Source organism: Battus philenor, unplaced genomic scaffold (genome assembly GCF_028537555.1).
Source record: "Battus philenor isolate CCGP_79_NKW_IND1 unplaced genomic scaffold, ilBatPhil1.0.hap1 SCAF_7, whole genome shotgun sequence".
Taxonomy (NCBI): domain Eukaryota; kingdom Metazoa; phylum Arthropoda; class Insecta; order Lepidoptera; family Papilionidae; genus Battus; species Battus philenor.
In genome coordinates, this window is record NW_027181737.1 from 7,572,612 (window position 1) to 7,584,887 (window position 12,276).

At 31.5% G+C, this 12,276-nt stretch overlaps 1 protein-coding gene across 2 annotated transcripts; it reads left to right on the plus strand.

Moving 5' to 3' along the window:
* Window positions 1-363: 363 nt before the first annotated feature.
* LOC137930895 (uncharacterized) lies at window positions 364-8,915 on the plus strand. Of its 2 annotated transcripts, none has more exons than XM_068774243.1 (9): window positions 364-707; window positions 947-1,038; window positions 1,119-1,461; window positions 1,560-1,788; window positions 3,167-3,427; window positions 5,441-5,588; window positions 6,440-6,506; window positions 7,184-7,327; window positions 7,924-8,915. In XM_068774243.1, the coding sequence occupies exons 1-9, from the start codon at window positions 570-572 to the stop codon at window positions 8,152-8,154; spliced, it is 1,653 nt and encodes a 550-aa protein (XP_068630344.1). In that variant the 5' UTR covers window positions 364-569; the 3' UTR covers window positions 8,155-8,915. The 2 variants fall into 2 exon arrangements, with proteins under 2 accessions (XP_068630344.1, XP_068630345.1); XM_068774244.1 differs by having other exon boundaries at window positions 1,560-1,674.
* Window positions 8,916-12,276: the final 3,361 nt, after the last annotated feature.

The following is a 12,276-nucleotide window of genomic DNA, read 5'->3' on the forward strand; positions in this document are numbered from 1 at the left end:
ATTTAAAATAAAAACACAAATTATGAAATAAAATACTCCAATGACATTCGGATTCTAAATATCATTAAATTTTGGTTATATGTCTATTTTTAAATGTATAGAAAATTAATACCCAAAAATTGCAGCCTATTTCTAAAATTTGGATAAATATTATTATGCGAACATTTGCAGCCAATTGATTTGCAAAACTGTCTTAGTATTTATAAACAGAATATATGAGAAAGAGGCTAATAAAACATGATATTTAATAATTTTATTCATTACTTTTTGTTTTTGTTTTAAAAGAATTTCAGGTACTTAAATATAACGCAAAGATTTTAACATAGTCTTACACATTTTATTTGTTTTAAAATTAAAATAAATCCTCTTTACGTAAAATGTACTCTGTTAGGCCAACCATCGACAATCGGACAACCATTAGTGAGGAAAAGACTCGTTGTAACGAGATCGAGTATTCCAGGCAATTTATTGAAATCAAGTAAAGCGGTCTTCTCTCAATCGGCAACTGTTGGAATTGATACCATTGTTACGGATTTTTGATCATCCCTTTAGTTTCAAAGTTTTTAAAAATGTTTGATCCAAGCAGTTCAATAAGTTTAAGTTCATGTCGTATATGTTTATCAAACAAAAAACCTTTATGTCCTTTATTTAGATATAAATTGTCTGGGAACTATGCAGAAATGCTTACCGCGATTGCTGATGTGAAGGTAAATATAGGAAAACATATTAATGAAGTTTTGTTTATGAAATGAATTTGACAAGCCCTTTGAAATAAAAATAATATTGTACTTATATCATTTTTTACCCCTTTGCTTATTTCTGTTATCGTGTGAAAAAACTTTTTATTATCAAAATGTCGAATTCTTATTTAACATACCGTATATTTCATTATTATCTTTAATGAATGAAATAAAATTTTGTACATTAATTTTTGATTAATTTTTAGGTATTGTCAAATGACGGTTTGCCCGAGAAAATTTGTCTTAAGTGTTGCACTTCACTTGAAAAAGCATATCTTCTGAAAACTGTAGCCGAAAGGTAAAATTCTTAAATAATACATTTTTTAAAAAGTTATAAGTGGTTAGTAAGTGTGGTTAGTAAAAGCAACTTTTTTACAGGACAGATAGAAAACTTAGAAGCATCTTGGCTGAAGCTAGTCAGAGAGTTCCAACAAAAAAAATTGCATTTGATTCATTTAAGGATATTAAAGGTGAAATTGGGCCATTATCTGTTAAATCAGAACCAAAATGGGAGATGGAAATTGATGTTGATGAAAGTTCAAATAAGCAAATAGAAACAATTGATGGAAAAGATATAGTTATAGCAAATACTGTTATACGTAAAGTTGACCCTGAGTCTGAAGAGGTTAAATTTGAATCAGTTATTGAAAACAAAGTAGACATAAGCTGGAAGTCCGCAAAGGAAAACAATGATGATGAAGATAATGATCCAGAAGATGATGTAAGAAAAGCTTGATTTTTTTTTGTCTTGATATAGCTTGAATTAAATTATTGATGTATTATTCCTATGCAATAATATTAATTTTGATAATATTACAGGTGGAGTATTTGGATGAAGTTTTCAATGATGATGACGATGATGATTATATACCACCAACAGAAAAAAAAACAAAATTCAAAAAACCTAAACTTTGTGATATAAAAGTCTTTAAAGGTAAGAAGGCTGTTGTAAGAAATGTTAAAGTATTAAAGAAACTTAAAGATGATTTAGAAGAAAATGGAAGCAAAGGTGATGATGGAAAACCAAGAGCTACCACTATTACATGCTGTGAGTAAACTAGTTGCAGAATGTTATATGACCAAAAGTAACATTTTATTTTACAATTTATGATAAGTGCAAAGTAGAAACCAATATTATTTTAGCTTTACACTAGTGACATTGTAGTTGTTAGTGTTATGATACCATGTAAAATAAGCACATTTCTAAAGTTACTCCTTTATTAGATATGATAATCTTAATATTTTTATGATGACTTAATATTTTGAAGTTTTATAATCCTACTACCAATATAAATTTATTATCTTAATCAGCTTACAAAATATTATAATTTGTATCTGAAAAGATCACTGCTGTCAAAATAACTTACTTTAGCGTAGTTGTAATATTAATGCTGAAACTCTCAGAGGTGTTTCTGCTAGTCTATATAGCATTAATGTTTTGCATTGCTTTTTTGTAGTACTACAGCAAGCTTATGTAGTATACTTATGTAATAAGCTTATATAGTAATATGTTTAGTGGTGTAGTAATTGATACAATTTTAATTTTTAATGTGTGAGTAAAAATAATAAATTATGAAAAGTGAGATACTTAACAAAATATAAAAACAAAGTGGTAAGATGAAAGTAGATCCAAGTTTTGATCTTTGTGTAAATACTGGATCCTTTAAGTTTTATTCTGGCCTGAAAAATGTCAAAAAAACCTTGCAAAGGAGAACCTCAAGATCACATACAAACAACAGACCAAGTGCAAAATGGAATAGAATAATAAAGAGCTTCAGCTAGTAATCATAAACCAAATCAAGAAGTTAAAAAGTAAATTTGAAATTGCACTCTGTCACCATAATCTGGACTTTAATAGAATAAGTGATCATTGAGCAATAATATTTCATTGATCTTGGGTTTCCCTCAAGAGCTTGAAATAATTTAACAATTATTAATTTAAAAAAAAAATAAGTTTAATTTGTGCCACCCATACCTAAAGTAACTGCTTTAACATGTAGTTACAGATGTAGCTTAACCTAAGACACACACACAAATACTGATTGATTTTATGTGAGGTGCAATAGATAGACGCTAATAATTTAAATATTCCTTGATGACATTGTATATTTGGAAATGCTGAAGAATTAATGTTATCTCAAAAATAAATTAATAACATAGGATTTTATACATAGTTATAGCAATAAAAATGTTTAATGAACTTAAAAGTTGATGATTACACACTTAGTATTTAATTTTGTTTGTCTTTTATTAATTAGAGGGGTTCTGTTATTTGTATGAAGATATTGCATGGATTGTAGATCACATAATAAGTAGGGTATTACCATAGTTTTAATATTAATTGCAATATGTAGTAATTTTGAAATGAATGTGTTGAATTCAAATAAATATACAATAGTTATTTTGAAAATTTGTTTACTATTCAGATCCTATTATGAAAAATGGTTCCAGAGGACCGCCTATTTTATTAAAACGGCCAAAGGATGCAACTGTACTAAAAGTCCATCCTAACTATAAATCAAGGAGTACTGGGAATTCTCTTGAAGGGAGCAGAATGGTTCGCAGGGATAAATCAGTGAGATTAGTAAGAACCCAAAAACCTGAAGTAAAGAAGAGAGAAAAACTTGTGTGTCCTGTCTGTGGTATTCTTACCTATACACTTGGAAATCACATAGCTACTCATGAAGGTATGTTTATATTTTGTATGCTGATTAAGTCAAAATTGTTCATTATTATTATCAATTTAGAAATAAAAAGGGTATTTTAAAAAAACTAATTTGTGTTGAAAATTAATTTATCTATCATGATTTAATATTTAACTTGCACCTGAGCGGAATTGATTCATATACTGTTAAGAATAACAAGGGTTTTGGAATGTAACATCATGTATGTAATTCTGTACAAGGATTTTGCTCTTAACCCTTTATAAGGCAGAAGGATTCAGAGTAATAAAATAACCTGCGCTTATATTTTTGGCATGTTATTATTAATATAACAAAAATAAACTTAAAAGAAAAACACTTATTATTTCGGAAGTTTTGGAAAAATAGGTGGTAAAAATATTCCCACTGCCCGTCAACAGAGCCACATGCAAGCGAAGTTTGATACATTATTTTCTATGAAATTGTGCAAAACAAGGCGTGATGCAAAGAGGGACATTACATTTGCTGCATTTTATTTTGCTACGCTTATCTTTGACCTTTGTGCTACACAATTTACAGCGTCGGTAAGTGTCCAACTCTGCTGGCATATGGTCACCTACGTTTACAAACCGCAGTTCTTCAGGTACAGCATTTACAGTTTTTTGATATACCTCTGGGCATGCTATGCGTGATTTCTTGCAGATATATGTAGGCAAGCTTGATCTTCTTTTTCTGCTGCTATAGCCACCAGTCAACCCTCTGGCAACAGCCACCCGAAATTCTAAGTTGGTAAGCTTTTCTACTCCCGACGTTAGGGAATATAAAATAAAAGAGTTAGTCAAACTTGCGTCCACCAAGAAGTAGAATATCCGCAACCACCAGCGCATACAAATTTGTCTGAGTAACAATCAAATCGAAGACTTCATCACTAAAAAACTTTTTGAAATGCGCTACTGGACGTGCTCTCCTATTCAATAAATACCGAGGTTTTATTGTCACCTTATAAAATTCATCGGGATCTGGCCTGGATGTCCAAAAAACCTTCCCCCATGACTCATCTTCACATTCAGATTCATCAGTCAATTCTTGTTCTAAGGGTGATGATGACTGTACTTTCAAAGGCTCTTCTGGCTGCGAGTTATCTAATTGTGAACATAGTGCTATTATAGATGTACCTGACTCGGAACAACTGTTCAAATAAGTGGGAGAATTTTGTGAAAGCTCACTTGAATCATCAGGTGCTTCAAGTAACCGTTGCATTGTATCCACGTTGAACTCTTCTGCCTCATCAGACTCAAATCCGTCTTCTGAGCCATCATCGGGCATGTCCAACATCTGCTCAATATCATTTTTATTCAAATAGCGCAACATTTTTCATGAAAATCTGAGAAAAGAAGGAACTAGTTCAACAAATGTACATAACACGCCACGGGCAGCGGGAATATTTTTCCCACCGAGTAAAAAATTTTCTCACATCTAAATACGATAGTAACTTGTAAGGTATAGCAAACAACTTGTAGAATAAACATAAATACATAATTAAAAAAAAGTTTCTTACCTCTTTCCAAATAAAAAATATGAAGATTCACGGAGTAACAAATTTTCTTTCAAAATTACCGCAATTTTTGACAGCTAGTGGCGCCAAGAACAAATATGTCACACAAACGTAATTTTTTTTTTTTATAATAATAAACCAGACATCCATAGTTGCCAGTGCAATAAATTAGGGCTCATTTGATAACTTACATAAAAAGATAAACAAAGTTTTTGTTGGTGGTAAATATATCGCCTCTGCCTTAAAAAGGGTTAAAAGTATAGGATGATGTCTCAAGAGTGCAGTAATGCAGTAGTATTACACTGTCGAAAGATAAACCAAACTTTTATGATCTACCATTAATTCTTTAAATATTGCGAACGAGGTGAACCAATGGGAAATATTTTAACATTGTATACAATTATTATTCATATTCTATCCCTTTATATGTTACGAAAGTAAATTTATTTTCTCATTTAATTTGGCTTATTTTATGTGAAATAATAAAATTAACTACATTGCAGAGAAGAAGAAATTCACATGTTCTCAATGCCCAAGATCATTTATACAAAAGAGTAACTTGGTTGTGCATATGAAACAACATTCAGGTATAAAGGATCACATTTGTGAAATTTGTGGTGCTGGCTTCTACACACAGAAGTCATTAGTCAGGTAATTTCAAACTTTATTTTAATTTATTAACAAATGTATAAGCCACTCTATCTAGTGTCAATGTCAAATAAGGCAAAAAAAGTTTAAAGTCAGTAATAATTTAAAAAATCTATAAGTATCTATAGTTTTTCATTTTAAAAAATCAATTAAAACCTTTTTTTATAAAAAAACAGGTTCTGTGAGAATACATAGCGGGTAGTGTAAATAGATTTTGATAACATATATGGAATTAAAATGTTGTTTAGTGTATTCATACACATGAAAAATTAAACATTAATCAACATAATAGTGTTATTTAGATAGGCAGATAGATATATTAGAATTTCTTCACTTTAGTACATTATGTAATGTATTTTTAAAAATTCATATTTCATAAGAAACTGGAAATATGTACACCTATAATTTTACTAAACAAAAGTGACGTACTTTTTGTAAAATGATGATGTTTGTAAAATGGCAAGAAAACTTTTCGAGACTTCATAATACATGGCAATTCATTAGTTTTTTCTTTCAAATAAACTATGATTAATAAAAATTAGTATTTCATTCTAATGAAATCATTCCGATTTACATCTATAATATTATTTATGTAGATATGAATAACCAGATTTCGGATTTTCAAATTTATGCTAAATTAGTAATTTGAGTTTTTCATACATTTTTCCTGTAAAATTTTAAATTCCATAGAATTTTTTGACACTTGACATTATATTCTCGGCGAAAACATCGAAAAACAATCATAAAAAATTCCAGCCGTCCTTTATTTATAAATGGTGTAACTAACACTATTTTTTATATGTAAAATGTTTTTACTATTTATTTGTTTTACACAATGATAAATTATTTTGCAGACACAACCTCATTCATAAAGGTGAAAGACCTTTCTCCTGCAATTTGTGTACAAAGAAATTTATAGCTGTGAGTACATTTTCTTATAAGTTGCAGCTTTCTGTTGTTGTCAGTGTGTGTTGCAGTACTAAGTTGCCGCAGTTCAAACTAATAGTAATGTTGCTAATATATTCCTTTTTTATTTGCTGTATTGAAATATAGTGGTCGTTTTGTCACTTTTGCTTTATATTTTTTGGAGAAATAAATTGAATTAAAAGTATAATTTAATATGGAGCTATTCCATGCTAATGATGACTATAGTAAGCTATAGCGTTGCCGATACCGCTGTACTGCGCTTTAGGTTCGCGCGAGGAACGGGGGGAAAGGTATGGGTCGCTCCATCAGTATACCGTTAATTCTCGCGGCGGAGACGCTCACGCTTTTTTCCTCGGTCTCCCACCTCGTCCCGCCTACTTAAGGCGCGGTACAGCGATTTCGGTAGACTTAACTAGACCTAATTGAATTTTTTTCTGGATATATCCTGTGATTATGATGAGAGTGTATTTTACACTAATTTTATGATTTATAGTGACTGAAATAAAAAATCCTTATTTGGAGCAACTTTAAAACCTTGAAATAACAAACAATAATGGGTTCTGTTTCTTATATCATACTAACTGGGTTAATTATTTCAAAAAATCATGTATGTTTACTTTATGTAAATAGAAAACATTGCTTTTTGGTTGTAAATAGTAAGTGTGTTTCAGCGTTGCGATTTGAACCGTCACCTGCGCATACACGCCGGATATAAACCATTCAAGTGTTCTAATTGTGCAATGTCCTTCAACGCGAAACATCAGCTGCAGAACCACGAGCGAATGCATACTGGGGAGCGACCGTATTCTTGTCAGGTAAGGCCTCTTAATTCGTGTTTTGCAGAAAACCTGCTCTGAAACAATTTCCCGGAACGAAAGTACCCAGACGCAAGTAATAAAAATCCTATCAATTTTGTGAAAGAAGATTCAAAAATAAAAATACAACAACAACTTTATTTTAGCTTTTGATTGGACGTTTATTTACTTTCTAACTTTAACCTACTAATATCACGCTTTTCATTCTAGCCACTAAAGGTGTATTTTATTTCTTAACTGCATATTATGTAGTGCATATTTCGTAACTTATCCCCTTGTATATTTGAATTTTTTTAATGACGCTTAGTGTATATGAAGTAGATCCAGACCGGACTAATTTGCGCTGCGGACCATGTTTTTTTCTTTAATGGCTTCCGTTTTTCGGGAGGCCCCTCGTTCCTTTATTTTGTTTTTTGGTAAAGGCTTTATAATTACTATAAATATTTTTTCCATTTTATTATTTATTGACTTTTTCTTTCATCCTTCATAAATTCTTTCACGTTTTTCTTCTTACAATCTTCACATTATTCTTTAGTCTAATAGTATGGTGCTGCACAGAATTTTAAGTTACAAAATCCTATTATATCTTATTACAGGTGTGCAACGTGGCTTTCAGCTATAAAGTTAATCTAAACAATCACGTTCTCAAAGCTCATGGACTCAATCTGAAATTCAAATCAATTCACACCGTGACAGAAGATGTGCTGAGACGAGAAATGGGAATGGTGAACGAGGCGCGGGTTGCTATAGCACACATCATGCCACATCTAAACGAAGTCCCCACGCCAGCCGCCCATGAAACAGTTCATCATACTCCAGAGTATTGAATTATTATTGTAATTGTTACTATAACAATCGACATAAAAAATACTGAACGTATTATGATATTTTAAGACACAATATCCGGTTATTCAAAGTCCTAAATTATGATAGTTAATGTATTATTTTATCTTTTTTTTATAATCTGGTTAGAATTGGCATTAAGCTAGAATTTATTGATGACTTAAGGAGAAAATAAATAATAATTATATATACTTTGATGTTCTATCAGATGTAAGCTTCTACAGTTCTTTATACAATTCCACTGAAGTAAATAAAATGTAATGAAGTAAAAGTACACGAAATAATGCAGTGAAGAATGTTAGCATATGTAATGGGGTCCAAGTGTCTCGATGTAGTTGAGTCCAATTTTACCATAAGTCGGTTTCCAGTAAATACACGAAATATGAATGAATTGATTACGCTAGTATTTATAATTTTAAACAAAGAGAGATTAATTAATTATTTAATTTTAGGGTACATTTAAGATTATAGATTAAAAGTTAGAATATAGATTTATCTGAGCCTTGAGCAATATAATATTTGGACTCAAAAGATGTCATGTCCTTGGTGCATATATATATTATTGTATTTTATTATAATGCGTGGAGAAATTTGCAGGGGGTATCCCTGATCATAGACATCTCTGTTTCTAGAATGTTGTTGTACATATTAGACATAAATTTAATCTTTGTCTTTCCTGTGATTATTTTTTTATCGGACATTAAAGAATTATTGCATTTGATGATCACAATCGGATTTCAAAAAACCCGACTGCGAAATTCCAGACTTCTGATTTATATGTACTTAATACTCATGAATTGTAAGCGAGAGAATATTGAAACTTAATTGTGCCCTGCCAAAAATTTTATTCAGTGCCTGAATTAAACGTTTAGGTATGGTGCTAAAAAACCTTTGTACCTCTTCTGTTGTATGCGTGCGGCAAGGCAGAGGAAAAAAGAGTATCGTCCGTCTGACGTCAACGCTCGCTGCTGCGCACATTCTCATTTTCCTCGGTCGTACAATTTACTAAGGCACCGTACAGCGGTTTCGGTAGCGTTAATGCAGTAAGATAAACTAATATAAAGTTTCTTTTAAGACATCGAATAATATAAAAATGTTCTCGTCATTAGAAAGGAACATATACGTGCTCGGGTGATAACATCTATTCCTACAAAAAAATACGTATATTGGTTACCACGCCATCAAGTAAAAAAAGCTGTGTTCGCGTGGTAACTCACTTCGACTCGTTAACCTCGTAAAGCAGTAAAAGCTAACAGTTCTGCTTAAAAGGCTGACACGGAGCTTTGCTACAAAACGCTACTTCAAATTAAACATGTCCCTATGACATATTAATCCTTGACACTTCGGTTAATATCAACCAGCTTTCTTGTCGTGACATATAAAGGTATGTTATGTTAATTATTATGCTTAAAAATAGTCTTGCTTACGAAATTTAGTTGACTGAAACAGTCACTGATAATAAAAAAGATATAAATAAAACTATACCATATTTATAATTATTTCCATTTCAAGAGTTTAAAATTATCGTCATTGTCATCATTCATTTCAGCAGTAGGGCGTCCTCTGCTGAACAATGCCTCTCCGATAGATTTCCAATAGTTCCGGTTGGTAACGTGCCTCTTCTGGAGACCCATAAAGAAAATTGTTCTATCCAAACTTTTATCCCCTCTTTCAAGGGATAAAGGACACTTCATGTGAAACTTCCACCTGTTAAAATCGAGTATAGAAGATAATGTTCCCCCAACGAACCGCTTTCGTATATAACTGTGACCCGCTCGCGTCGCCTGCACTTCAAGAAGCATCTACCAAGACTAAAATAGTGGACGCTCGTAAGTATACATTAAGCGCTTCGATCATGATCTAATCTTCTACTATTCGACCGAACTGTAGGTTAGTAGGAGCAGCATTACGTCATCGTTAGCGGTGCATCAGAAAGGGGAATTCTACAGAAATATATTTTTTTATTTACAACGCTATGAATACGAGCGACGCTCGAATGAATATACACACTTCTACTTCGGACTTCGTGTTGTTATTACCTCTAGACCTACCGGTCAGGAAGAATCCCACAACCTCGAAGCTATACCGTTACGTGGCAACTCCACTTAGACCTGAGGAACTAAGTTGATGCGGTAAGCACTCTTTTAAGCCCTTATGGATTCTCGGATTACGTTGAAATAATGCGACAAAAGACAAATCCTACTTTAATAAACGGTGTTTCAAGCAAATGGCATTTATAATAACAATGAAATCGAAAATAAAAAGAAGGCTAAATTACGAAGTATCAAACCTTAAATTTTAACGTAAATGAAATGTTATGAGTGGGTGCAAATGCCTTAGGAACACGAGAGGTTAGTTCTAATTTTAGAGTGCTTACTATTTCATCTGACAAAATTATGCCAGAGCTTCCCAAAATTAATTTTTATTTTGTTTTTTGTTTCTATGACTACTCAATACGCACCAATGAGGACTTCCAGTCTGTTACTATTAATAAAAACACTCTGAATGAAGTCTATACTTTTTATTAGAAACTAGGAATAAAATAATATTAAGACAACTTCATAAAAATGAAATTAGCACTATTAAAAAGAATGTTTGTTTTTCTCCTTCCAGTTTTTCAAAACGTTTGATAAATGCGACTTTTTATCATTCTGCGCGTTTACTGCGTGTGGCAACTTTGTTATTTTATCAAAGATAGGCAATTAGTAGGTCGATTTTTTCGCAACACCCTTCGAATTAGACTTCAGATAGTGCCTTAAACTAGACGATTATATTAACCCTTTGCGAAGGTCTACAAATAAAAACAGGAAAGAAAATAAGTTCTAAAAAATATTATTGGTGTGTAGAAACCTTTTCTGAGTCCCTCTCTAGATCACTTACACGTCATTACTCGTCTGTGTTCATGACAAGAATGTTAGACTGATCTGATTTGATAGAAACTACAACCATTTAAAGTCAACAGTAACATAAATTAAAACTACATTACCCGGCGATAAATATTGCACATCGACCTTAAGAAAGAGACACTCGGCTAATTTCGGCTTCGTAGACCACTATCTTTGTCCCACATTACCTATGTGACGTTTTGTCAGTGGTATTTCGTACGACAGAGATAATACACTACGAAGCCGAAATTAGCCGATTGTCTCTTTCCAAAGGTCGATGTGCAATATTTATTACCGGGTACTGTACTGAATTTTATTAAAGAATTTTGGGCATGATGCTTACATTGTTTTATTCATGTAATTTCGCATTATGGATCACATAATTATCAATTGTGCACATCAAATGAAGAATGCCGCAAGTGCTGAATTTGATTGTAGAATTTAAATAGGTTACATCAAGGGTTAAAATGGTGCTCTGATTTACAACAAATTTGGTCTTTTTTGTGATTATTCAAATATCCCAAATATAGCAGATTAATTTATTCCTAAACTGGATTATTACTAAAAATCCGATATACTGTTGTAGAATTTTATAACTAATTTTTGTTTGGTATACTTCATTTCAGAAACAACAAAGGAGTTTATTATAAGAGTATACACAGTTTCCTACATTTGCTGTAAGTCAATTTTATGGAGCCTAGAGAAATGTGTAACAAATAAGCTTACTTAATTTTTGGTACTAACCTCTTGTACCTGTTTTCTTACTATATTTATTATTATTCTAAATTCACTCACAGATTTCTAAAAGCTCAAAATAATAACCTCGAGTACAATTTGTGAAAGCGAGTACTCGTTGTTTTTGAATCATTTTTTTGGCCTTTTATAGGATTTGACAAAATATGAAAATATAACTAAATATCGTATGGTTATTTCTCAGTGCCATCAAATATTGATCCATTCAATTAAGTTATATAAAAGAAGAAGACATTATGCAAATTGAGATATATATTTATTTTGTTTAAGCAAGTTATACATAATTTCGTCATCGACATCTATATAATATCCACGTAAGTAATTCTTTACCAAAAACAGGTATTACGTTATTATTTCAAAATAATTCGTAGCTTTTCTTTCATTACTTACAACAGACACCCAAATTTAACATAAGTTATCAATCCATCCTTAAATATTTATTTCCATAAACACTTTAAATATTAAACC

Coding starts and splice junctions, on each gene's coding strand:
- LOC137930895 (XM_068774243.1), top strand. CDS start 570: ATGTTTGATCCAAGCAGTTCAATAAGTTTAAGTTCATGTCGTATATGT. Junction 708..946: donor CCGCGATTGCTGATGTGAAG/GTAAATATAGGA, acceptor ATTAATTTTTAG/GTATTGTCAAATGACGGTTT. Junction 3,428..5,440: donor TCACATAGCTACTCATGAAG/GTATGTTTATAT, acceptor ACTACATTGCAG/AGAAGAAGAAATTCACATGT.